This window comes from Ptychodera flava, chromosome 19 (genome assembly GCF_041260155.1).
Source record: "Ptychodera flava strain L36383 chromosome 19, AS_Pfla_20210202, whole genome shotgun sequence".
Lineage (NCBI taxonomy): Eukaryota > Metazoa > Hemichordata > Enteropneusta > Ptychoderidae > Ptychodera > Ptychodera flava.
In genome coordinates this window covers 11,825,899-11,853,436 of record NC_091946.1, presented here as the reverse complement: position 1 = coordinate 11,853,436, position 27,538 = coordinate 11,825,899, and the positions used below count along the sequence as shown (strand labels likewise).

Below are 27,538 nucleotides of genomic sequence, written 5' to 3'. Positions count from 1 at the left end.
TCTTGCCAGTTCATATCTATACTGTCTCCATGTACAAGTGATATTTGTATCATTATAATTTTGAAAGTTATGAAATGGTATAGAATTATTGATACATACATTCCATCTTTTGCAAATGTTTACTCATTTCGTTGACAATTGATGACAAATGTATTCATTTATTAAACTGGGCTGTTTGCGTGGCCCTTTTGAATGAGGTATGATTTTCCTGTATGTAATATTTTACATATGCCATCATACTTTTTCTGCTTTTTGTTACCTTTCAGTGGATTGGTTGAGGGATGGTTGGTTTGACTGTCAACAGAATTTCTTATGACAGATGTTGACAAAAAATAGTCTGTCTTTTATCACTATTTTCCAATTTTCTGCAAAGATTTAGATCAGGCTGGGATGACACATTGAAAAGCAAATGATATAATGCTCTTTAGCTGTAGAAACCGAGGCAATATTTGTCCGTATTGCCTTACTAGCAAGATTAGAAAACCTGACAGGGCAAAGATAATAGACCATGAATAAAAAATACTCCCGTGGGTATAATATATTTTAAAACCAGAGACGCTGTCATACACTGATGATCTAAAACCAACATTTTAGCAAACTGTGGATTTATTATGAATATTTACACAGTTCATCGCTCCTATTGCTGTGCTGAATAAAATAGTCATTAAATTATTATTTGGTCGGAGAATATATTAGGAATTAGCTGATTAATTACGTCACATACTTCTTAATCTTAAGATTTCCATGGTTACAGAGAGATATTTACAAACTCCATCATCAGGGTCTGGAAGCAGTTATCACCATAGCAACAGAAATTATCGTATTTATTTCAAGTTTCTCATAAGTGTCTTACTGGAGAATTGAGTATCACTTATTAAAGGGTTATTCCTCAAGTGATGAATAGTTTTGTATTTTGAGTTATTTTTGTCATCAATCTTAAAATATGTTGGCAGATATTTCTCCTTGATGGCGGCATTTTCTCTTAATAGATGTATAATATTTTTTCATCAGTGTTGGATGAAATCCATATAGATGTATCAATGGTATGATCAAATTTTGCTGTGTTGATGTGAAAAATGACTCGGCTGCCGTGATCCCGGGAATCACAAAGGAAATTAAATTCAGTGTCCTACTTTCGTCGGTCGAAAAATTCCAGTTTGATGGAATGTGGAGTGGGTGTATTTTAGTCACGCTACGTACTCGGGATTCATCCTGTGGTTTCCACGTGTGGTGGTTTCGTTGCACAATACTTATTCATGCATGCTGGTAATTTGGTTTGGATTACAAATTTGGATGGTAATTCAGTGATGTTGGTTCTACAACAGTACTCAATATTCTGGTTAGTTTTGTCTCTGAGCTGCATGCAAGAGTAAACTGTACGTGACTTTTCCAGTATTCTGTAACGTCAGTCTTACATTCTGCATGTCAGCTAAAATTTTAGCCTGTGAATAATAACAGTTTTTTCCCTTCTGTTGGCCATCCCTCTCGTGGCTCATAGTCTTAACCATTTGAGGGCCAAAGTCAATTTTTGTCACCTTTCAAAAATATAATGCAGACAATTTTTTTCCAGATTTTTCCTATCATTTTGATTAAGAATTGTAGGCAATTAAAAGTTATATCCATTTGCTCCAAAATTATCATAATAATTACAAAAAAATATAATAAATGGCAAAAAGTTGCACTAGGATTTTAGAGGGAAAAATTACAGCACTCAAACGGTAAATCTACTTTTATCAAAATACATAAAAAATATCAATTGTGAATATTTTGTGAATATGTTGGTTTTATTAGAAAATATGTTCAGGTTAGAAGAGTACCATAGAGCACCTCAGCGTGTCTTTATAATAATCTGTTATTCTGTAATATTATCACGATACAAAAACCATGGGTAATATTAAAACATGCACAAGGAAAATAGAACTCACTATGTATGATCTCAAACCCCTTCCACTGAACAGAAAGTTTTGAAGTGCAAAAACCATGATGATGACGTTTAAACTTCCGACAGGCGTGTTTGAAGTTTTTGATAGGTTTTAGCAACTTTGCGGAAGATAAATCGCAATACAGATAAACCTCTTCCACCAAGCACGGTCATCTCTGTTTATTATGCACACGTTTTAATGGCCATTCATAGTTCATAAAAAAATAAAAATATCAGGCATTGGAAAATCCTGCCCACTCCCCAAGAAGCACAATGTTTGAATGTTTAACTTGTTAGTAATCAAGTCATTTACCAAAACTAAATACGCAGAATATTCAGCCATTGAATGCAGAAAATCTACACTACTAAACCTCTTGAGTATCAATTATTGAGACAAGTTTCCTTCAAGAGGGCCTCATTCCCCACAAGTCTTCTGATTATGCAACTTACTTCAAAACTTCCAGGAAGAGGATATAATCACATTATTTTTAATTGATTTTTTTTTGTCAGTGATATTATGCAGCTAGCTATTTCTGTCAGAAGTGTAAATTAACAAATTTGTCGCATGTAGTCTGTCAAGTTACATGTCTATTTTATAGATAACCCCCATTAAAACATGAGATGTTTTCTACACAGGTTAAGAAATTATGTTTGTATGTTATAGGTGAAATTCATAATTTGAAATACAGGTCACACTCACTGTAATAATAATAATGGCAATAATTTTTGGTAAATTGTAGTATTTCAAGAGTTTGTTTTGATGTTAATGTAGAATAACAATAACAATTTTATACTGCATCAGCCTTTTAAATAAACAAAGAAAAACTCCAAGTTGCTGGCTGCTGTGGTTCGTCACAGATGCCAATTGTTATATCAATACACAGGGAGGTAATGTGAAATTTTACTGTCTATATTACGTCTGATAAATAAATTTTTCTTTGCGGTTTTTGCTGGGTGTAACCTTTCCACAGTGTTGACTCATCTTACTGTGAAGAAAGCAGATACGCACGCATCAGCTTTTAAAAAATTGGTTTGAAAAATGACTAGAAATCTATGATAAGTATGGATGTAACAATTCCAGTTTTAAGGACAGTAAACAAAATGTAATTTCCCTCCAGAATTTTAGAACTAAATGTTTCAAGGAAAGGGATTTCTTTAAATATGAGATTTTAAAAAAGTCAGGGTTCAAGGACCTTGAGTGAATGTTCTCAGATAAAAAGGCTTACGAAATTTTCCTCTCCGATCACTTCCAAAAAATATCCAACTTCAAGTGTATTTTTGTTGACTGTTTATTAATGACCTTGATCTGAAGAAATGGCGCATTTGAAAGTATGATACTAATTTTTGCTGAGTGTTTTAATTCTGAAATCTGGTTTTGACTGTTGGAACAATTTGAAAGTCCACTGGTACAATGTGAATGCAATTACAACAGCTATCCAAAAATCTAATTTCTATTTTCAATTTACCGACGTAGAATCTGTATCAAGTTACGTGAGCATGGTGTCAGTTTACCAATTTAGAATAGAAGACGAAGTTATGCAAACGGCGATGGCAACTGATGCAGCAACCGCCATGTGACTTCCTCTATCAAAGGATGAATTTTTTCTTGAAAACGGCCTATATTCAAATCAAAATCTAAGTCACTAATTGACCAGATCTGTAGATCTGTAGAGTGCATCGTTCTAGATTGACAAGGACGTTAATTCTATTTAGGTGAAAATTAGGATAAAATTATGGGATTATATTTTCATCATTGAGCTCAATTATACATCAATATGAGATTAAATTTTAACAATGAGGTGTGGTCTGTCATACATGATTTGAAATGATGTCTAGTATAAAATTCATCTCACAGATGTTGATGGTTAGCATTGGGTCATAAAATTATACGATCCATTCTGTATTGTTTTGATTTCAGAGGCACTCTCCCCTCAGACTTGTAATTTTAAGGTTGACATCCCTTGTTGAATATTGCTGTCTATGACATTGCACATTGCCAAACTTAATCTGTCATTTAGCCCTGGTGAAGTGCGTTATCAATAAAGTTTGTTTTAAAATGACTATTATAAATTAAAAATTTATGGTTGTGTCGTTGCTGCGGAATTCTCGGTTTATTGGACGCTGATGATAAAAATGAATCCTGTCTCCACAAGATATTAAATTTTGGTCCAAAAAGTGTTTCAAGAGTATATGAAATTATTTGTTTAATATACCTATGGGGGCTATCTCTGAAAACGAGCTTGAACAATCAGTGTTAGGTATGGTACATGTATACTGTAGGTGGCAGAAAAGTTACTATCAGATTTCTTACATATTATTAAGTTTTAGCTCAATCTTATTTCTGATCTGTCTGCTGTATTCAGTGTTTGACATTCCTAGCAGCCAACACAGCGTTGCTTGTTTTTCTACTGTCTGCCCCCAGGACAATGCGCTCTATTTACATCTTGTTTTGTACATATGAATGACCATACCGGGAAATCTTGTCGTCTTTGGATGCAGTCATGTACTATAGTGTAATATATCACAAATACTTAATGATATCTTTTTCAAAAAACATGCTTACTTGTTACCTTTTTAGACAACTAAAAATTGAGGAATACTTGGCCAACACTGGCAATCCTACAAATAGCATTAACCATGAAGTTAGTATGAGTCTTGAAAATGAAAGACTTTTAACTTTTGCTCAAACTTTCCATAAGGAAACCGTTAATGATTCGCTTTCGAAGTGAAGAATAAAGTTCAAGGGTCACTGTGCCAAATTTGGAACTAGAGAAATAAATTACCCAATAGTGACTGACATTTTAAATTCAAAATGGCCACCATCCTTGTGTTAACTCTACAGCGAAATATTATCTTTCAGATTTTTAGAAAACTGAGTTTGTGAAAACTTTACTCACTCCATTAGTTTTAAAATGAACCTCAACAAGTTGTAGACAAAAAGTTTTATAAAAGTTTGAGAGTCTGAATATTTGTCCCTGAGGCGCAATTTACCTTTGCCACAACAGGAATTAACCCATAAGAAAACCTGACTGTTGTATTTAGATATTGGCTCGGTGTTTTTCAGTTGAATCAAAACTGAAGTGAGAATCATTGCATAGAAAACATCTATCCTTGAAGAGACTATGCAGACATCCTTGATGAACACAGTTGAGTTCCACACTGTTATAGGAAAAGCGTAAGATAAATGGATGAATTCACAAAGGGAAGTTAATTTTGAGACTGATATTGAGGTAGAAAGAGATGTCTTTTAGTTACTATGTACGTCTGTGATGTTCACCGTCTCTTGAAATTCTAGGAGTATTTGGAAGTGAGAGACATATTGTAGTTGAGATTGCTGTACTGTTGGTGAGGTAACTGATCAGTGTGAACTTTTGTCTTCCCTACTCAATGGGAGAAGCAGCCGTCCATGTACAATTTATGACTCCAGACGCTGCCACCAGAGATGACCTCAATGTGAAGGCAGACTCCGGAACCCAAATGAAGTTTGCCATGCATCAAAACACCTACGGAACAATTTCTGCTACAATACTCATTTCTGATTTGTGTTTTCAGAGAATAATTCATAATGCAGTTATTTCTTTCTGCCTGTTTTTTTTTTTTTATCACGAGTAAGTTCTCTTGGTTGTGAAAATCAATCAGGTTATTGTCACAAGCCTTGCCAAAGGTCAAGAAAGGTCATTTGAATGTGGAAGGTCGGAATACAATAGCGTTCCATCATAATAAAGCTGAAAATTGTCACTGATGAATAATGGCCTCATGGGATTCATCTTTGCCAAAATTGTGATGTTGTAATTCTCTTATTTGATTTAGTTGAAGAGCTTTCTCAGTTACATTATGTACTCTTCGAGATAATCATAAAAGAATTAAAGCCCCATTGGTGCTGTTTAAAAACAATTTGTCCCTTATGCAGGATATTATGCAATTTTTCTGTCACAACCTCTAAATTACTCCTGATTTAAGCATTGTAAGCTGTATCATGATGATATGTCCAGTCCAAATGTATTAACCTGTATATGTGGAAAACGTGATCAATAAAAGTCACAGTGCCAATTGAATAGCGCCCTCATCCTTCCACATCAGAACTTACAGATTGGCTCTTACCACAAAATGGCTTCCTGCAATACTAAAAACCTATGTGAATACCAAATGAATACCAAATTAACATTATGTCACATAAATTTTATATTATTTCACTAAATATGCGTATTATAGTGTCCAAATATTTATATGCATTATATTGGCAGTCATATTTTATGGTATGCCCTGAGATATTATTTCTATATTTAAATTTACTTTTACATTTCTTGTATCACTTTTGTAAGAAGCAGATACGTATCTCCTGGGATAAGTACAGTTAGCTTAGTAAGATGGCATAATGTTGGTTTGAAAAAAAAAATTAAAACATCTTGAAAGACACAGCTTCTAAAGATTTTATCAGAAGTTTTTATAGCAAGTAGGAAAAAAATTCAATTGATTTTCATTCTATTGGTGGTGTACCTTTATTATCATGACAGGGCCTTAATTTGAATTTCACTCCTATGGTAATATTCTTTTGTGCCAACTTCAACAGCTCATTCACTGATTTTGATTTAAAATATCTGAGAAGTAAGCATGTCTTGAATAAATCATGTAGTGTAGTAGTTTTGAAGTAAGTTTTTCATTGTTTGAGTGAAAAGGTGAACTTAATTAGTCAGGATGAAAAGATAACGGTATGTCTAGAGATTGAAAAATTCGGAGGAACACCTCTACATATTTCTCCTTTTGAAAATGTATGTACCATCAGTATCTTGATGAGAGGAAATGTTCAGAATTAAAATGCTGACATTTGTTCGTGTTCCAAAATTTGATTCCCCTCCCCCCCAACTTTGAAGAGGTAGGTAAGCTTTTTCCCCCAAAATGTCACTATTTTCTGTGTTTCCTCTGGCTTCTGAAATTTTTTAGTAAATTTACGAATTGGGTATTGAAACTTTTAGTAAATTTTGAAATTCATAAGTAAACTTAACCGTTCGAATACGGAATATCATTCAATCAAATTCAAATTAAGTGCAACATGTGCTTAGACCGAACTATTTTGAGGTTTGGGGGCCTTCAGCTCTTATCAACTAGCTGCTTCCTTGCATTCGTATATTTACGAATCAACAATGAAAAAAATTAGTAAATCATCTGAAAAATTAGTAATTTTACGAATTTGAGAGTGGCAGGGGAAACACAGATTTTACTGTGACTATCACGTGAATAGGTTTCTGCAAGAGCAGCAAGGCTGTAGAGAGCCAGCCTGCAGAACGCTCTTTGAGTGTTTAGTAATGCTGCCCTCTGTAGTTGAAATCTGGTAATCGGACGACATGTATTAGTCTACTCGAGATTAATCAGACAGCAGTAGGAACTATTTCTCATCTATTGGGCCTTCAGTCAACTCTAGTGACTAAAGAATGTTGCTTAGTTTGTCTTATAACTCCTTTTGGACAGGTGATTGCATTAATGCATCAGTAAGCTATAAAAAAATGTAGGTCAAAAATGTGAAGATAAAAATATTCAAAGATGAAGGGGAATACACTCACTTATACCTTTTTCCATTCATGAAGCTATACCAGTAGAGCCAATACAATCCCGATATGTCAACAAAACTGTTCCTGAACTGGAGCTTTACATTGTGCCTGAACTGGAGCTTTACATTGTTTGTGTGAACTGACTTTGACGTGTAGAGAGTTCTGCTTCATCCTGTGTTTATGTAGTGCGCCACCAGTGGTCAAGCAAAGAAATCTAGACTTGACTGCTCACTCACCCTTCATTAACTGTCACATGGCAGGAAAAGGGCTACAGATAAATTCACAGACATGCTGTCTTATACTAATAGAATTGTACCTCCACTGATACAAGAAAATCACTAAACAATGTAATATGCTGTTAGTGTGAATCATTTTCATAAAATCACAAGAGTACTTTAACATCTCATTTGAATATCGCCATGGTCACTTGTCAGTACATTTGTTCATCATCTAATGAAAGATTACTAGTACACAAATTCTTCATCCATAAAGACAAGCAGTATTTCAGCTGCATCATGTTTTTTGTCCATCATATTATGCAGGTGTATTGGTTTTTTAAGTTAAATCATTTTTTGCAACTTATTCAATCACTTTATCATCCAACCCTCTATTAGTTCCAGAGACCAGCTCTGGAACTGTTAGTTTTTGCTCACTTTCCTTCTTTCTTTCTTTCTTTCTTTCTTTCTTACTTTCTTTCTTTCTTTCTTTCTTTCTCTATTTCCGGTTTTACTACCATAGAACAGCTATACACAAATTTTACCTTAATTACCAGAATGCATTGCGACACGCTTATGACGTCATCGCTCAGCTCGGACGGGTTTTACGGGCATTTCTTGTTTATTTATTATTTATTTTTTATTTAGCATCGCTCAACTATCATATTGCGTTCAGTTATTAATAATTCTAGCTTTCTTTCGCTTTGTTTTTGTTACTTTTGATTTTATTTTTCTCTAAATACCCGCCGTACGTGGCTATACTGTTTCGCCCGAATGCTCATGAGACAACATGGCGGCGTATCGATGGCCTCGCTCGCACATAGAGAGAAAAATAGCCTTTCCCTAAGTTTACAAGCGCGGCTGGGCACATCGTGTACCTAGGCGAGGTGGGTGTGCTCTAAAACGATGATCAATGCAAAATTTGGACTTCAAAATCGGCTGTTTTGGCGGAGAAACTGCCCGCCGTATTTCTGAGGAGCCACCAGCGGTTTTTCCTATATCAGTCTGCGGGGCTGTGGTGGGAGGCCGTTTAACGCCGGTAACACACAGCCCTAGGCATTCATAGTGAACGTAGTCTGTCATGCACCGGCATGCGTTGGCTGCACGTAAAAGCAACTCAACTTTCCAAGATCAAATGGTCAGTATCTTGTGAAAACAGCGACATAGCAATGAAAATTGTTTTAGTCTGTGCATTTAATCAAATGAAAATGCATGTGGCTCAATTTCAACGGCCTAGGTCCGATGTTTCCTCTCGTCTGATCATCGTCGTAAATGACACGGCTCTTTACGGCAACAACTCAGCGCTACCCGTCAAGCGATTGATTTTTGCGTAGGTCAGCGGAGCGAAAATTATTGCTCTGGCTCGCGAGAATGTCGTCTGATAAACATTTCCGTGCGTTGTCGCCCCCGTATGTATCTGTTGCGTTTTTACCGTACATGTAGGCATTTGTAATCTGTGTACTGTAATTCCCTGGACTGCCTTGCTTTTAGTTGTATTATGGTGTTTACTGCTATCAGCCCTGAATATGATGATATTATTGATAGCTTGTATTCAGCAGGTCTTCAGATTTCACCATGTATTCGTGATAATGTTGATCATACTGTGACAGGGTGGAATGATTACCTCAAGACGTCCATTCTGTTGCTCGGGATGCATTTAAACTATGGCGTGAAAGTGGAAAACCGAGGAATGGGCCCCTTTTTGAATTCAAGCGTCGTACGCATGCGAGATTTAAATATGCTTTAAGAAGTTGCAGACGTAATGAGGAGCAAATCAAAGCTGATGCGGCTGCGAATAGTTTGTTTACTGGTAATTGTAACGCATTTTGGCAGTCCATCAACAGAATTAATGCAAAGACTCCGCCTAGACCCAACACTGTAGATGGCTGCAGTGGCGATGTCAATATCTCTGAAATGTGGCGGAACCATTTTAGTGATCTCTTAAATGTGGTGCACTCGGTTAGAGACAAAGAATTCGTGTTGAATAAGGTTGACGATTGCAACCTTGATCAAATGAGTTTTGTATCACCTAGTGATGTTCGTAAAGCCATTGACAAGTTACAACAAGGTAAATCTGCTGGTCCAGATTCTCTCTCATCTGAGCATTTTGTATATGCTAGTAATAAGTTAATTGTACTTTTGAGCATGTGTCTCACTTCAATGCTTATTCATAATGTATGTCCTCCTAGATTTTCTGAAGTTTTGTTAGTGCCCATAGTTAAGGATAAGAACAAAAATGTAAGCGATAAGAACAACTATCGCCCGATTGCTCTGTCTACTATTACCTCGAAAGTTTTTGAATTAGTTATTTGAATAAGATTGAGTCGTTTCTTGGATCTTCACCTTACCAATTTGGTTTTAAAACTTGTCATTCTACTGATATGTGTATGTTTGTCCTGAAAGAGGTCATTAGCTATTATAGAAGTCATGGTAGCAATGTTATCGTTACTTTTATGGATGCTTCTAAAGCTTTCGATCGTGTGAATCACTGGTCATTATTCAAGAAGCTGATCAACCGTAATGTTCCTATTTGCTATGTGAGATACCTTTTAACCTGGTACAGAACGCAGGAAATCTCTGTTCGATGGGGCTCCTGTATTTCAACACATTTTACTGTTAAAAAACGGTGTGAAGCAAGGTGGTGTATTGTCCCCAAAATTTTTCAATGTGTATATGGATCATCTTAGCCATAGATTGATTAATTCTAAGGTTGGTTGCAACATCGGTGGTATTTTTGTTAACCATCTGATGTATGCAGATGATATATGTCTGATAAGCCCGTCAGTGAAAGGAACTCAGATACTTTTAAATATATGTAGCAATTATGGCAATATTCATGATATTGTTTCAATACAGAGAAAACTGTATGTATGTGTATAATACAGAGAAAACTGTATGTATGTGTATAATTCTCAAGCGATGTATGATGGAACATATTCCGGCTGTTTATCTCAATGGAGTTAAACTGCGATTTGTTGAAAAGAAAAAGCACCTCGGCTATATGTTGGCAAATACCTTCAGTGACAATTCTGATATCGAGCGTCAGAGGAGATCTTTTTATATCTCTGCTAACATGCTTTTGAGAAAAATTTTCTATGTGTTCTCAGAGTGTTAAATGTAAACTCTTTAAAGCATATTGCTATCAATTGTATGGTGGTAACTTATGGGTCAGCTATAATAAAAGCGCCCTGAAACAATTGAAAGTTGCTTACAATAATGCTGGTCGCATACTTCTACGATATGACAGACGCAGCAGTGCTAGTACTATGTTTGTATATAATAGGATTGACACTTTTGATGCTTTGCTTAGAAAGCAAATCAATAGTTTGATGAAAAGGGTTTCTATGAGTGAGAACCTAATTATACGTAAGGTGTATGATGTTGTGTACTTCACTTCTGACTTGAGGAAAAGATGGATAAATTCAGTCTTCTAATCTGTGTTCAGAAATATGTCTTTATGGTCTAACCCATAAATGAATATTTCTTGATGTAACCTTTTTTGTATCATTCTTTTTGCCAATCTGTAACCATATATGGACATGCTCATTGTCCGAAATAAAGAATTAATAATAATAATAATAATATTAAAATCCCAAGCACTCTTTCATTCTGCACCTATCTTGTCACACATTCTCTTGTTTCTTCCGCTGCTCTGGTCTCTGGAACTTCGCTTTGCTTGCAAATGCTTTCTAGTTTAAACTACTGTTCTTGTGAAGGGCGCCCTCTTGTGGCGAGATACTTTATGTTTAGATAAGGAGATAGCAGATCAACATATTTCAAAGTAATTAATCCCATAAATATGTTTCTAGTTCTTCACATACATTTTTAGCTACTGATAGATATTTGGTGGTGAGTCAAACCACAAAATAATATTGTGTAGTGAATGCTTGTAAGAATTTACAATTTCAGCCTTGTTCATTTACCTAAAAAGAACATCTAACACAGGGCCCAAAGCTTGATATATAGGATATAATGATATTGTAGATTACCTGTACAATAATGCCAGTTTAGTTTTGATAATGTGTATATCTCTTTTATACCCTGTGGAAATTTTGTAATAACATAAGACGGAAGTGCAGAAATTAGTTCAAATCAAAATATGTGTTCTTACACTGTTGTAAATCATCGAAATAAAGTATGTACAGGAAATTGACAAAAGTTGAAATTAAACAGGAAATTATGGTCAATTTTCTACCAATAACAAATTAGCCATGTTGAAATTTGTCCAGCAATCCATCAAAATTACTAGGCTTCAAATAAGTGTTCTGTAATACATACCAGTGTTACTTATTTGTCCATCAGATGCTGAATTTTTTTATTCCGTCAATTTTCATAGTCACTCATAAGACACTGTCTCCTGAATAAAAGTATCCCATAATATTTTATTAACCATTAATTTATATGTGGTGAATTGCTTAAATTGATTGGCCTACATAACTGTCATACAGGACTGTACTTCAGTTTTCCTGGAATATTTGTACTGGCCAATTTGGAAGACCAGTTGAATCTCACATGAAATGGTCATGCTGAAAATTATTTGTGATTCTGGACCTTGGATCAGTATTATTCTCCTTAAATGTATCTTGAGGAGTTGTGTTTTCATGCGTTGTTTTACTATACATTGTTTTTGCCTATCAAGTACATGTAAATAAATGTAAATGTACATGTAAATACAGCAGGCAGATACAAATGCTAATTAGCTGTCCATATTTAGTGTTGATTGGTAGTTTAAAAAGTTATTGAACTTTTTTCAAAATTTTATCACAGTCAGTCCCCAGTAGCATATAACTGAAATATTCAAATGGTCTATAATTCTCAGTACCCTCAATATGATTTTGTCACGTAAGTTAATCAAAAAAGTCTCAGGCCATCAACCATATTTTCAACATGGCAGATTTCTACAGGTAAAACACATAAGATTACAGAAGCCAAAGTAAACTTTTAGGTGATACAGGAATTTAATGCCAGAAGTGCCAAAAAGATGTAACTTAGATGAATGAGTTGAGCTAGTTTCAACAAACTTTTTTACCGTAACAACAATTACGTATACGTTAACAGTATTTTAGAGATCGCTATCTCAGTCTTGCTGTAGTTAGAATTCAACTTTGTACCCAAAATGCACTGCAATATCATGTACTTTGGGCCCCCCAGCACAAGACAAAAGCTATTTATTATAAAGGCCATTGTCAGACATCAGATTGTCTTTCCAGGTAATTTACTTACTAGATTACATTTTCAATGGAAAACAAAAGGATATGACACCTCCATAATCCTCTAACAGACTAAACTTGATCCCTGGGATTGAGTCCCCCGCCTTTAAGGTCATAAGAATTGTTCTGCCAGGTAGCACGTTTTTTGACATTCAGTTTCACTGTAACCTCAGTCTGTAAGAGGCAACAATGACAGTGCTATTATGAATGGAAGTCAATAAACTTATAGCATGAAAAGTAGAAAAAAATACCCACAAGTTGCATCATAATGCATTCATTGATTTCCGTTCAGAATGAGGATAAAATAACCTTTATTTGAGCTGTTCTGTAAAGTACTTGTGACACAGGAAAGGGCTGGGCCAAAGCAGGTATACTCAATATAGTTACAGACTTGGAGTAAATGGAATGCTTTCGGCTGTCAGAGCTTGAACTCCTTTTGTCAATAGTGTAATCGGAAATCACCTGTGAACAAAGTGCAGCAGTTTATCTGACGAGAATTTAAAAGTTTCTGTAAACTCAGAAAAATTGATTTATTCATCGTGATAGGGCATTGACCAATTTCAAAGGATTGCGTAAGCAGTGCGATATCCTGATTCCGTTTGTAGGGTAGGATTGACATGTCTTGTTCTGCTATGCCCGAACGATTTTCCTGCTTGTGTGTTTTAACCCCGAAGCTAAACGCAATTAGATATCAGCTTGAACTCAAGACTTGTATTCTGCCCAGAGCCGTAGTTATGTCTGGACATACCATCGTGAAGTCTATACCAGGATACGCAGGAATGGTTACGCAAATAGACTCATCAGACGTTGTATTCTCATTGGGACATGATTTGATTGTTAGCAGGAAACTGATCCGAGTAGACTGGTGTCGATCTGTAAGACTTGCATGTAGACATACCATGCATGACCAGACATAAAAGTACAACTGGACCTGTGATCATCGGGAATTGACAAGGGCATGTGGTGACATTCTTATATGTACTCAAAGGTGATTTCAAGAATGCAGTATAATCCAAGCTTGGATCTGGATAGAAAATATAATTATATAGTAGTTGAACAAGTGTTGACAACAACAACAACAACAACAACAATAATATATATTATATTAGTAGTATAATAATAAATGTTGGTTTATTACATCAATGGCAAAATAAGATCTTGCCAAAAGGAATTAAACTAAACTGCTTTGGAAATTCTGATAAATAAGATCTTGCCAAAGGGGAATTTAAACTACTAAACTACGTGTGAAGTTCCTTTGAAATTTCTGAATGTTACGTCATTTTTATGAAAATTTCTGTCGAGACTTGAGGGACACACTTGCACAATTAGCATAACGAGTGACATTTTGTTGCTATGGCCACTGTAGCCATGGTGAAAGTATATGAGTCGTGTATTGACTCCATAATGTTTACAGAATTGAGAATTGAACCAAAATGCAATGAGAAATATTTGATGCCCATAACAGTAAGTATTGTCAGTACAACTGTATCAATGAAGGTCAAAAGCAGAATTTTGCCTTCAGGTTTGTTTAGATAGTTCATTTATAATACACTACAAAAAAGTAATTTGAACTTCATTAAGATTATAAATGTAAATAGCTAATTGAAAATTGATGACGAAGGTGAAAATCTCTCAACAAACATAGATGTTGACTCTCCTTGAATCAAGTTTAAATCCTACAAAATGTGCAAGTAGATGCAATAATCTCTGCAAACAATTCTCGATAGAAGCTGTACGTGACATGAACGGCGATATTTTCTTCCCATGGTCAAAAATAATTGTTACAGCAACATAATGGATGTGATCATTGGCTGAGCCAGGATTCAACTCTCTTTATGTTCAAATGTAATTGAAAAATGTTTTGATAATCATTCTGATAAGTTTCATAATATTTTTAATGTTGAAAAATTGTATGAATTTGAGGTCATGTAGCATAAGGTCACCTTGATTACTGTTTGAATTTTGTATTAACAATACACTGCAAAAACAGTTTGAACTTGAGTGGAGATTATGAAAGTAAACAGCTAATTGCTAATTGATGACCAAAGGGGGAAGTTTATATTTCAAAAGCAAACGGACGAGTTGGTCGTTGGCTTTCTCTAATTCAAGATGAGATCCTTCAACACTTCAGAACAGGATGTATGACAACTGTAAGCATATATCAGGAATGAATTCCGGCTAACAGCATCATTATGAGCATGTTAATCTTTGATGTGGAAAAAATAATAACGTACAACAGTTCCTCTTTCGGAAATATGCTACAGTACCGGTATAACTACAAGCTATGATAGAGCACTGCCCTATCTGAATATATATTCCTTCAGAAATTGATAATTAAGGCTTATGGGATGTATATAAAATGCATTTTGTCTGGTTTAATTCTGTAAAATTATAAATATTAATATAAATAGGCAAAAGTTACAGAGTTGCTTGTTGTGACATCACTAGAGGTCAAAGGTACACATGCTGTTTTCCCACAACATCCCAGTACGCATACACGCATACACACGTATGTAATGCATCATGAAGGTCCCCACGGGGCAAATATAACGTCAAATATTTGACAAGTAAACAACCATCCAGCCTTGGCGTACAGAAAAGTTAAAAGAAAAATTGCTTTTTAGAGTGTTTTCTCTTGGGTCAGATAAAAAGCGGATTAGTGTCATAACAATTACACTCGTTTTTAAGGGTCAGATGGTTGAGTGAGGCCAACCTTGGCTTTTTTCCATTAGCTGGTCGGTGTCCAGTTTGTTTGTAAACAGTTCTGAGTGCCAAGTTCCCCCATGCTGAAAAATTTCCATGGAAATCTTGCCCCCTGATTTCACCCCCTGTATTTCCCTTTCTGCCAAAATTGTGTCTCTGGATGCAATACATAACACACTTTTAATGTTTAATTTTGTCATTGTCGATTTTGTTGTTGTCACAATGCTTTCTTTAGAAACTCACATCATACCATATTTCTGCCATTGCCAATAAGATTATTATGACCTATACATCATATCTATTGCAGTTTATGATTAATATTTCCTGGAAACAATTTATAAGTAGTTATCTTGAAGATTTTATGTGTATTCACAGTGAAAAATGCCCTACCTCAGGAACTCCATGAATTAGCCAAATGTACACGTGTAAAAATATTATCAAATTATTTGATAGTAAAGCCTGCCATCGACCATCCTTCCAAATCTGTAAATCACGATTAAAATAGCCAAAGCCTATGGCGCATCTCAATAAAAGAATGTAACATGCTTGTGTGCAACTTGGGAGGGACACAGTCCTCCATAAACGTTTTGTGGAGCGACAGTGGCAGGGAACACCTGTGAAACTCAAGCTAGACACGGTAGTGGCTCACTGAAATTGGTTGCCTTTTACCTGTAAAAATATGAATTTCACAACTTGGCAGAATAATGCCAGCTTCTTGGCTTTTCGAAGATGAATGCAATTTTCTGTCAACTTGGCATGCAGGATTAGGCTGAGATTTGCAGGAGTTTCAGATTGGGGATTCAGAAGCTTAGAGAAAAATGCCTTTGGTACATTGTAAAGTGGCTGTTACAATGTTGACATTTGGAGGGGGGGCGGGAGTTTTTACCAGTAGTTGACCCTCACCTGCACCCCTCGCGGAGTGTTACTCAAAGTGCTAATGTTTATACCTGCCTGGCACCCTTTCTTTATGCAGTACATTCATCCTTTTGTATAGTTTTCACCAATTGTGCTCAATTTTGTCCACATTTTGATAAGACAACAACACTTGTATTAAACTACTCAACAGAATATCCAACATCAACGATTTTACATCTCACTTTCAAATTTCAGTGCAATTTATCGTTTTGACATGTCATGTCAAACTGGTATCATTGGAATTGAGATAATGGGTGACATCAGGATTTAAATGTTAAACAGGAGAAGCGTATTGAATTTTAATCAAAAGATTATAATACAAGACACGCCTGATGAAGATAAACCTGACATAGCTACCAGTAGATTTTGTTCCAATCATCTGTCCTATTAAAAAAAATGTTGCTTTAATAGATATGGATTCCTACATTGTCAGTTTATTCTGTTTGTTAGATGAGAGATTTAGTATCGATCACAGGTGTGATACGCTGTTTGTCGGTTTTCAATCGGTTTGACATTTTAAACCAAGTCATTGACATACATGTATCAATAGAGATTTTGTTTCAGATTGTCAAAGTTGGCAAAAACTGATCTACACCCTTAATGACTGTAATATAAGTTGCTTTTTTTTTTTCAAATTGTGATTTTTTTTTTACCTTTAATGCAGAAATTTGGCTCAAATTACAGGCATTCTTAGTGTTTGGATGAGAAAAAAGAACGAAAAAGGATTGATACTTAAGGAGAAAAATGCTTGTAAAACAGCTGTGCAAACTGTTCGGCCACCTTTCGCTCGGTGGAGATTTGAACCTATATCCATCATGGTGTTTGCTCTGTGGGTGAAGTGTGCCCTTTGTGTCTGATCATGTCACCCTGGGTCGAAGCCTTTCTGATATGGCAAATGTACGGCGTGGCAACTTTCCAAGTGAACAGGGTCGCCAGCTTCATCTACTAGTACTACACGGTGAAATCTTCACTCCAGCTGTGTTTTACCATTGATATGTGTCCGATTGATAGCAAAGAATGGTTGTCATTAGGCGCTTTTAAGTGCAGCTCCAACTTTCAATTGGTCAACCATTCTTTTCCCACCAACTTTGACCACAAAAAACACTCATGCAAATATGTTCTTTTTTTTCTTCATATGAATCTGCATTAAAAATTAATCATAAATAAAAGTTATAAATTTTTTTTATCAATATTAATTTATGTCAGAACAATTATTACGCCTTTGCCTCATCTTTCTTTGATGCCTGAGTTGACGTCCAACCCTTTGTTGAAATCAGCGGGATCATTGAAAAATCTGCTGGATGTAAAATAACGATACAACCATCAATTTATTGAGAGATGATGATGAAATATTGTAACTTTGTAATGTCCATATCACCTTTGTGAGTATTAGTCCGCTGTTTCAATTGAGTGATTGAAGATCTAATTCACTGTTGCCATAGTTACCGCCTCCATGTGTTCAGTAATATCACTGCTTGAACAATCTAGAGAGAACAGAAATGATTTACATATAATTCACTCTTGGCAGGGAGGATTATTGCATCGTAATCAGAACATAGCTGGCTGCTGCTTAATAGCTGTAATATATCAGTTACCCCGAGATGGCCTTGAGCAGGATAAACTAAATTTGGAACATGTGAAAACGTGTTCAGTTTTGTTAACTGTCATCTGTATGATAAACAACATATACCAATAATTGTATATGATCTTTAAGTTTACGCTCTTGCTTTTACTCACTTTTGAAATTTTGAGTCAACATTTGTGAATTCATGTCAAAATTTATCTGACACATCCAATTACTGAGTCCATAGAAGTTCAATTTCCACATCCAACGGCTGTGTACGTGCATTTAATGATATCCTGTTAATGCTGATGGGCTATTTGATACGCTTTACCACCGTACATAATGCCTTTTGCTGATAATATGTTCTGCTGCGGTTTATTTATTTCCTATGATTGAATATTTCTCAATGTGAAACTCAATTTTCCTGTGTTTTAAGAAGTACGATGTCAAATTCTAATTTTGATCAATGCTAACAAGGACTGGCATGGTAGATTGGACATTGCAGTATAATTTAAGACAGATTGGTTTTTTTACGACTCTGCTAAAAAACTGCTTCTGAAATACAAGAAGCTAACAACCGTTGTTAGAAGGTGTTGCACTCTCCACCCATCAAACCACTTGCGATAATTCATTTTAATTGGTGTCCCCGGCACAAAAGACTAGTGTCACTCGGCAAACTCATAGATAATTGAACGTACATCCTGTCGAAGATCTAGGGCAAAACCCGGCAGTTACAGGAAACCAATTGTTGCCGCCAGTCTTTTGGTGTGACTCAATAGTGAATGACTTGTGTTTGGATTTGTTCAGAAAATGAGAAACGGACTGTTCTAATCAGCAAGACATAAAAGAAGATGACCCTACCCAGATCTCTGTGCCTTTAGGCATTCCGGTCTCCAAGACAAATATTTAGAAAGAAGTATTGTCACTGTATTGTTGTGTGGTCTTTCTCCTAATTTAGTCTGACTCTACCAAGACTGCCGGTTTTCACAACTCACTATTGCTGTGCAGATTTTGCAGTCCACACTATTTGGAACATGTTAAAAATGACATTTAAAAATTCAGAATCATTTTTATGTGAAAAAATTTTAACTTTTTTTGAAAAATTTTAAATCTAGTTTTTGTAGTGATAGAAACATAAGAGGGAAAAATTTTTATGATTGATGCTTGTTTTATTTAGTCTTTTCATTTATTGTTTCGTTTGAAGAATTGTCATCCCTGTTGTTTTCGTCTCTTGAAAGGATTATCTGATCAGATTTGTCAATTGTTCGTTCATACAAATTAGGAATGGTGTATCGCAATTTTCACCATAATCTCAGGCTCAATAATTTCAGGCAGTGTTTCCATTACTACCTGTACGTGTGCAGGTACAGCTCACTGTGTCATTGACCCTAACAGCACTTCCGACAGTTTTGAACACGTGCCCCGCGGACTGTGAATCCCCTACTTTCATTTATCTCCCCGGCAACATCCCATACACTGAAACATTCTTTTGGCGCAAAATAGTGGGGCTAGCTATTGACACATGCCTTCAGATGACCATGGTCAAGTGATTCTACTGTACCTTTTGTGTATAAATTAACTCCTTTTTTGTGTGCGATTTGCTCCGTTTGATGGACGGTACGTATTGTTCTTTTCAGTGGCTTTCAACTCTGAACATACAAAAAAATAAAAGGCTGGAAAAATGTAACTTGCCCTATCATTGAACCTTACGACCTTGACAACAGTTTTTCTTTGAGATTAGTTTTCGATTGGGAATAAACCCGATGCTGCAAACAGGTTGCCATAGATTGATAACCATATTAAACGATTTTCAGCCTCGGCAACTGAATAGTAAATCGAGCAGATAAATCTCATAAAAGGATAAATAAAATGTAAAGTAGTGAGGGTTGGATGCCTTTCTTTTCAAACTTGATTTAGTCTTGTCTGTGTTGACACATGGGGGCAGCCACGGCTTATTATCTACAGCCGCTGAAATAAACATACTCAGTCTGATTTATGCAAATGAAGGACATTGTTCCCCCATCGGCTCTTAACCACTTCCTGTTACAAATGCTACTACTGTGTATAAAGCCACTGGATCCAGACAGCTGCTCTTGTTTGAGCTAGCTGTGTGACTGAGTCACTGCCAAGTCAATGTGCGTATGTTTTGTGTGTGGGTGCATCTCAGCCCGCCACTTCCTCTCCACTTCTCACTCTCCGTGACTGGCTCAGCTCGCCTCCGGTTTACCTTTTTGTTGTACATCTGTGTCATTATGAGTTCGCATCTGATCCGGTTAGGACCCACCGCTGCCGTTGCTCCCCGCTCTCCCGTGAAGACCACCCATCTCTGGAAACCCCGTCAATGACTTGGTCAAACTCTGTCGGCATCATGGGGTGCTTTCACTGGTGGAAGCGAGTGGTGGGGACGCGAAAAAGCGTCAAGAAGAAGAGCAGGAGGACCACCATAAACGATAACTACAATTGGCACTATTTACATGGAAATACATTTACATGTAAGAGTCGGTTTTGTTTCTTCTTCATTGTGATAAATGTCGACAGGTAGGCACTAGACACCAATGGTGAGTAGACAAAAGCAGTGGATAAATCTACGTCTCGGCGGACAAAAGCGGGAAAAAAAAGAGCAGAGATGTAGACGGAATTGAGTTGCTAGTTTATGTTCTATCCAGTGTTTGGATATTTTTATAACCCGTCTGGAGGGATTATTTTCACAGCTTTGAAGTTTCTGGTATAATTTGATACTCTAATGAGAGTGCGGTTTCTGTTTCTAGGGAGTAACTGAAAGAGCTGTCTTACATCAGATTTTATGTACGTTTACATTTTCAGGAAAAAAAAAGTTTTGTATTGCTTTACTTTCAACAGTATATTTTGACTTAAAAACTCTTGCAAAATCATATTTAAACACTTAAACTTTCAACCTAAATTTCTGAATGTTTTGTTATTGATAATGACTGGTCTAAAAATAATTTTATTGCAATACTTTCATCGATGTGGGTGTGTGAACTTGGTCTGTACTTAGAGATTTGTTTGGGCATCCTGACCACAAATATTTTGGGAACTTGAAGTTTTGTTGTTGAAATTTTAATTTGTTCTAAGTTTTTTTTATGATCTGTAAAGAAAGAACAAGTGAATTTTGCAAATCTTTGAGATTGGCTTTAAATTTTAAGTTTTTTGGCACATTTTAAATTTAAAATAATTTAGAATTGTTTGTGAAATGTTTGACTCTTGTTACTAACTTAAAAGCCTTTGTTCAGTCTGTTCGTAGATTGAATATATGTAAAAGAGAGCTTTCATGAATATGCCATGAGAGCTTTTAAATATTACTTTTAGAAATCAAGTCCCAACATTTTAAGTACTTCAAGTAGTTTTAAGTTTCAGCTAAATTCAACCACATTTGCATGGCATTTGATAATTTCTATTCTCTGTGAGAAACAAAGACTCCAGTATTTTCAAATTTCATGAACATTTTTTGGGTGAATTCTCAAAAACCAGTTAGATGTCCTGTGCCCGTAAATTAGCCTGTAGTGCAGACAACCTAAATTATAGGAAAAAATTTCATGAAACAAGATATTAGCATCGGAGATTGCACGGAGCAGTTATACCGGAAGGTGACGAAGGCGGGTTTGTAACAGGCTATTGTGGGAGGGCAGTGACCCTAGACCAGCAAAGGCACCGTCGACTCATTGATATTTATAAAAAGGCTTGTTGAATTGGCTTGGATTTCTGGACTCAGCCTCTGCATAACTTTGCCACGTGTATCAATAAATTCGGTTTCCAGAATTATATGGTGATGATTTGATTAATTTCTCTCTACATTGTTGATATTCAGAATATCTGTATTAGTGCTAATATTCAGAGTAGGTAAGTTTCAATACTATGTGGTTGGGAATGGCAGCTTTGTGAATGGCAGCCTTAACCCTTTGAGCACCAAAGTCTAATTTTTTGTCACCATTACAAAATATTCCACAGTCAATTTCTTCCTGATTTTTGTCAAAATTTTGATAAAAAACTGTAGCCGATGAAATGTGATATCCATTTGGTCCAAAATTATGAAAAAACTTACAGAAAAGTTCACAAAAATTGGTGAAATATTGCATTAAAATTTTGGTGGAAAAAATTACAGCAGTCAAAGGGTTAATTATACATCAATTATGCACAGGCCTTAAAGGCAGTAGGAATACATTTCAAATTTATTTTTGTTCAAGGTCAATTAGACTTTTATGAGCAATCGACACTAATCTGAGATTTTCACCAAAAAAGTGAGAAATTTGTCATGTCTCTCAGATTCTAAACAGGTGACAAGGTCAGAGTATTTACTCATTAATGATTAAATTGTCACTATCATAAAAAGATATTAAGTATTAACTCGGGATAAACTGTAATATAAAGGTGTTAAAAAAATTACTGTAGTTTCTTCAATATATACTGGAAAAAAATGTGAAAATTTGAAAGGTTTTGGTAAAAATTAACCTTCATTGGTGTTTTCACAAGTTTCTTCAGATCGTCTCTCCTGCTGAACTGAAATTTTTTTCAAATACAACTTTACATTAAAATGATTTACGTTATTATGACTAGTGATAGTGTTCAAAGTACTTTCAACCATTTTCTATATGAATGAATTAAGCTGCCAGACACATAAAGAAGAGAATAATTGTTCCTTTTGATTGAGTAAATTGGAAGTTGATGGTTCACCACACATGACTGAGAGATCTGCGGCTAGAATCGGAAAGTCTCTCTTATCGTCTATGAAAGGCCTTGACAGCGAAGATTTTCTCACACACTGTTCAAGAATTTCGGGACCATTCGATGAAGGAATTTGTAGATTATCTGTACATGGCTGCCGAGAGCTTGGATCAGAGGAGGAAGGCGGGCAAGCGGTTTTGTTTGTCAGCCGTCCAGACAATATTTACTCAGGCAGTGAGATATCAAGCTGGGGTCAAAGGTCATATCACAAACCGTTTAAACCCAGATACATTCTCAGATTACTTGAAGTGTGAGAAATCATGTCTGAAAAGCTCTGCTGATTTTGAATCTTCGGTAAAAATTGTAAAGATTGTGTTCATATTGAGGGTTTCCTGTGTAATTGATTGCTGTTCAATATTTACTGTTTCATCGGATGTTTTGACTTGATAAGTAGAGCCAAGTACAGCCCATGTTGTCATCACAATCAACTGTATTGACTACCGCAAAATTTTAAGATTAGTGACTTTTTCACACTTCATTGGTTTGTTTTAGCAAAGGAATCAGTGTCAGATCCTGTTGTTGGACTTCGTCCTTCAACTTTTTACATTTTACATGGTTCTGAACAAAAATAAATACCGGTTTATATCGATATGGATATCATTTCCAAACATTTTTGTGTCTTTGTATTTCTGTTTCGCCCTGTTTCCACGTTCAGGGGTCCGCTCTCACCATGGAAAATAATTAGTTTGGGTCAAACCATTACTTGCAAAAGGGTCAACAGGAGTCCATCCAGCAATGAGTTTTTGCTGACGTAATTTTAGGAATAATCGGTTTTGTGATGGTCAAGTTTTTGGCACGCACACAATTATAGGATTTTCTTCAAGCCGGTATTTGTGGTGTTGTGACAACTACTTAACGGGAAGTGCACTGATGAGAAATGTTTATGTTTATTTAAAATTCAATTCCACTTCAAGGACTAACTCTGAAACAAATATTAAAAGCAAATCAAACAAGGGTAGGCAAGGAAACTTCCAACCAATGATTTCACAAATCAAGAAATTTCCAACCGAAGAATCGCAAGAAATACTCAATGATTCTGCGAAGTAATCTGCATGAATAATTCGCCAAAATACACTCTTCCTAGTTTTTAAGGTCTTGAAAAAAAACCAACGTAATTCCAGAAAGGATATAACAGGATTTTAGTTTAATGAGTCACCAGTCTCTTTGTGTGGACACAAAGTTTTAAGTTCATTCCAGTAGTCTGTGTAATTGTCTTTGAAAACAAAACATTTGAAGAATTTCACAAAAACATGTTCAAGAGAAGTGCTAACAAGCTTGAGTCTTAATATGTTGTTTGTCAAAATTTTCAAAGGGCTGGAAGAGTACATCGACACGGTAAAGTACCGATAGCTCTCTTTTTTGCCAATATTTATTCAGCATTTGCCAAGCGTCTTGCCGAAAACGATAAACAACTTCTCCGATTTTTGCTGAATGTCAGCCAAACTGAAAGAGAACACCTTACCCCCAAGCGAACAACAAGTTCGACTTTTGGCGTGTATCCATTTTTATCGAGGAGTAATTTTACCTCACCAGGTGTTTCTCACATCCGTTCAGGCCAGTTTCTAGGTAATACTATGATACCAGTTCCTTTTTCAAATGTGGTCAAAGATATTACATAAGCACAAAGAATAATTTTCTTGGAAAAGCTTTGTAGGAGGAATTTGCTTTGTTTACGTATTGTTGGTTATTTGTTTACACAAATGATGCCCCGGCAGAAAAAAAGTTTTAAAGTTCCTTGACACAGAAATAGAAAAAATTAATTTTCATGGCTATGTCAAATTTAACTTAAGTCATTTAATCCATTACTTTACCCTGCGCAGAATAAAGTTGAGTCTTAAATTAATTCTTCACAAACTTGTTATGGTTGCTGCGGTTGCATTGGTTATGGTTCTTTGGAGAGTTGCGTTTGTGGAAAATGTGTACTGATAAACCATCGACATGCTTTGCTGAATTTCCCACAAAGTGTTGTACCTCACAGTGCACCTATGCACAGTTATTTATGTCCAAAATAAATTGGAGGACCCACTGTGTCTGACCTTACATGACCTTCGAGACCTGTGGCCGTGTTTACACAACCTGTTCCACTACTGATTTCTGAAGGCGAAATACTCTGTTGGAGCTGTTCAAATTTCATTTTGCACAAAACCTGACAGAAAATTTGTTTGTGTACCACAATCCTTTGCATTTAGGCACTTTCATGCTTAAAAAAAATGTTGTTTAAGACTTTCACCAAAAGACTATCGGGTCAAAACCTGCAACAAAATGTAAAATTTTAACTGTAATTTTCCAAAAATCTTGAATTGACGGAGTTTCCTGTTGCGTATTTGTAATTCAATGAAATTCACAGAGTTGCTGTTTTATCCTTTTCAACAATTACTGGACAGGATAAAGGAGAAATCATTGATGAATTTAAATTTCAGTTCTAAAATTGAAAAGGAGCTTTGTGAACAATGGAAGGCTCTCACGGTCAGACTCAGCACTTTTACGACAGACAGGCAGTCACACAGCCAACAAACTACCTATTTAATGTTGTGTGGAGAGACGAAGGAAGTATATTTCCTTGATCTTTGTCAGTTTTTACACCGATCAGACACTATCCAGATCTCAGACTCCCTGTAATCTTTCTCACCAGATACTCTGTAGTGCTTCTCACTGAACTCGTCTACCTACCCTCCTGATATTCTTTCCAGATCTCTAACCTCACTCAACTTATTTTTTTCCCACCAACAGACACTCTGTCCAGATCCCCTGTACAGAAATCCCAATCCCCCGTTCCATTTACGTTGGACCAGAGCAAAGACTCCAAAGGCTCCAAGTACCACAGTCTGGTAAGTTCCAAAAGTAGTTTGTGCAACTATTCTTTATTTTGAATTGTCTTCTTATATAAATTAATTGCAAGACAACAGAATTGTGAAGCCTGTTGAGCGAGACAGTTGTCCTGGAGTTGTGGCTGTTTCCATGGATTCAAGAATGTTGCCATGGAACCACAGGTCATGCAATTAGAGTTAGTAATCATCAGTGATCAAGCACAGTGAGAAAATCAATTTTAAAACTTTTTGTCTGACATATTAAATATCTTCTTATCGCAGGTAGCTTCAGTATAGTAGCTTTAATGAAAAAAAGAAAAAATTCTGCTTTTTCTAACTAAATCTGTGACCCTAAAAGGCAAATTCCTTCCAAGCCAATAAAACCACATATCATTTGTCAATTGAAGTTACCTGTCCGTAGGGAATACCTGCATTGGACAGATAGAATGAATCACTTTGACTTGGCATGGAGTCACAGATATTGCATGGCTGAACATGAAAAGAATTTGAAGTCTGCCGACACTCCCATCCTGTGGAATCATTGGAATTTGTAGGTGTTGCTTTTTTCACAAGAAAAAGGATTATTTACTGTGTATTTCATGACATTCCTTATTATCTTGTGTGTGTTCTGTGCCAGGTACTTCAAAACATGATAGATTTTGAGAAAAAATACCTGAACGACCTTCAGACGCTGCTGAATAAGTACCTGAGGCCTCTTGAAAGTACTAACATGTAAGTACCTGCTGATTGGATAATTATGAACTTTGAACTCTCAGGAATTTCATCCTGATTGGATGTCTTCTGTGCCAGCTTTCACAGGCAGTGCCAGTCATGAGTGTTTATTGAAGACTTCAATGAACCAAGTAATATGCATTCAGCAAAAGTTGCTGCGGCATGTAATGCTTAAAGCAGCAGTTCTCAATCCCTGGTTCGTGTGTTAGCGCTTGTTGTAGGAAAAGTGTCACACAAAAATATTTGAAGTTTGACCGTGATGATTTGGCCCTTGATGTAAATACACAGACATGAAGTTTCGAGAAAAAGAGTCCTCAGTTAGGCATATCAGCTCTTGCTAAATTTTGCAAGTCAACAAAATATCTGAAACTCCAGTAAATCGTCTGCTGTTGACAAAAATAGTGTCTGTTTCAGTGCATTGAAACATGAAAGTGATGTGTTGCATGCAAAATCTTTGATTGGAATCATATAGCTCTATAAATTTTGTAGCTGGCCCGTCACACGTCACACATACAAAACAAGTGATTTCAACCAACAGCGTACTCCATAAACATCATTGTGGTCGAGGTCAAAGGTCGCCATGTTAGTTTTCAACGGCACCGTCAACCAAAGCCTCTCATCTGACAACTGTTCACCCTAGGTTGGAGATAAATGCCACTAAAGCTTAAAGTTCACCAGGCTAATGATTTTGCAGGTCATAAGGTCACTGACATCTGCTTGTATGTGTTCCATCAAGCTGTGTCCTGTTAATGATTTTTGTCACACTAATCTGTTCTTCAAGGCAATGGCGAAAATAATACAGCAGTTTCTTTTACTCTTTTTATCGATCATTAATTCTGTTTCAATGTGGAAAGTTTGTCTTGGAAGTCTCAAATGCATGAGAGTTGTGAAATAAAAGTGATTTAGTGAAGTGATTAGTGTTACATAAAATGTTATTGCCTGTACGTTTTATTTTAAATATATCTCAGTGTATTAGATACACCTCATTAACCTACAATAAAGGAGATTTCACCAAATCATCAATGCTTGAAGGAAGATGTGAAAGTAGTGATATGTATCATGGAAGTAGCAGAGTGTTACGCAGTCCGTGTGTACCGGTATATGAAGTGCATTAAAGGGCCAGTAGTTATAACTCTTGCTGAGTTTTCACAATTTTTGTCTCTTTTATCAACTACAGTTCCTTGT

The 27,538-nt window shown here is 35.9% G+C and overlaps 1 protein-coding gene across 9 annotated transcripts in view; it reads left to right on the top strand.

The window, feature by feature from the left end:
* Nucleotides 1-27,538, top strand: part of LOC139118587 (rho guanine nucleotide exchange factor 7-like) — a 60,229-nt gene that overhangs the window by 15,619 nt on the left and 17,072 nt on the right. For 7 of the 9 annotated variants that reach the window (XM_070681981.1, XM_070681983.1, XM_070681982.1 and 4 more), the window contains exons 3-4: nucleotides 25,545-25,642; nucleotides 26,259-26,353. In XM_070681981.1, the coding sequence (XP_070538082.1) occupies nucleotides 25,545-25,642; nucleotides 26,259-26,353 (193 nt within the window). Of the gene's footprint in view, nucleotides 1-20,119; nucleotides 20,567-25,544; nucleotides 25,643-26,258; nucleotides 26,354-27,538 lie in introns of those variants that run through there. The other 2 variants (XM_070681989.1, XM_070681984.1) reach the window with 2 other exon arrangements.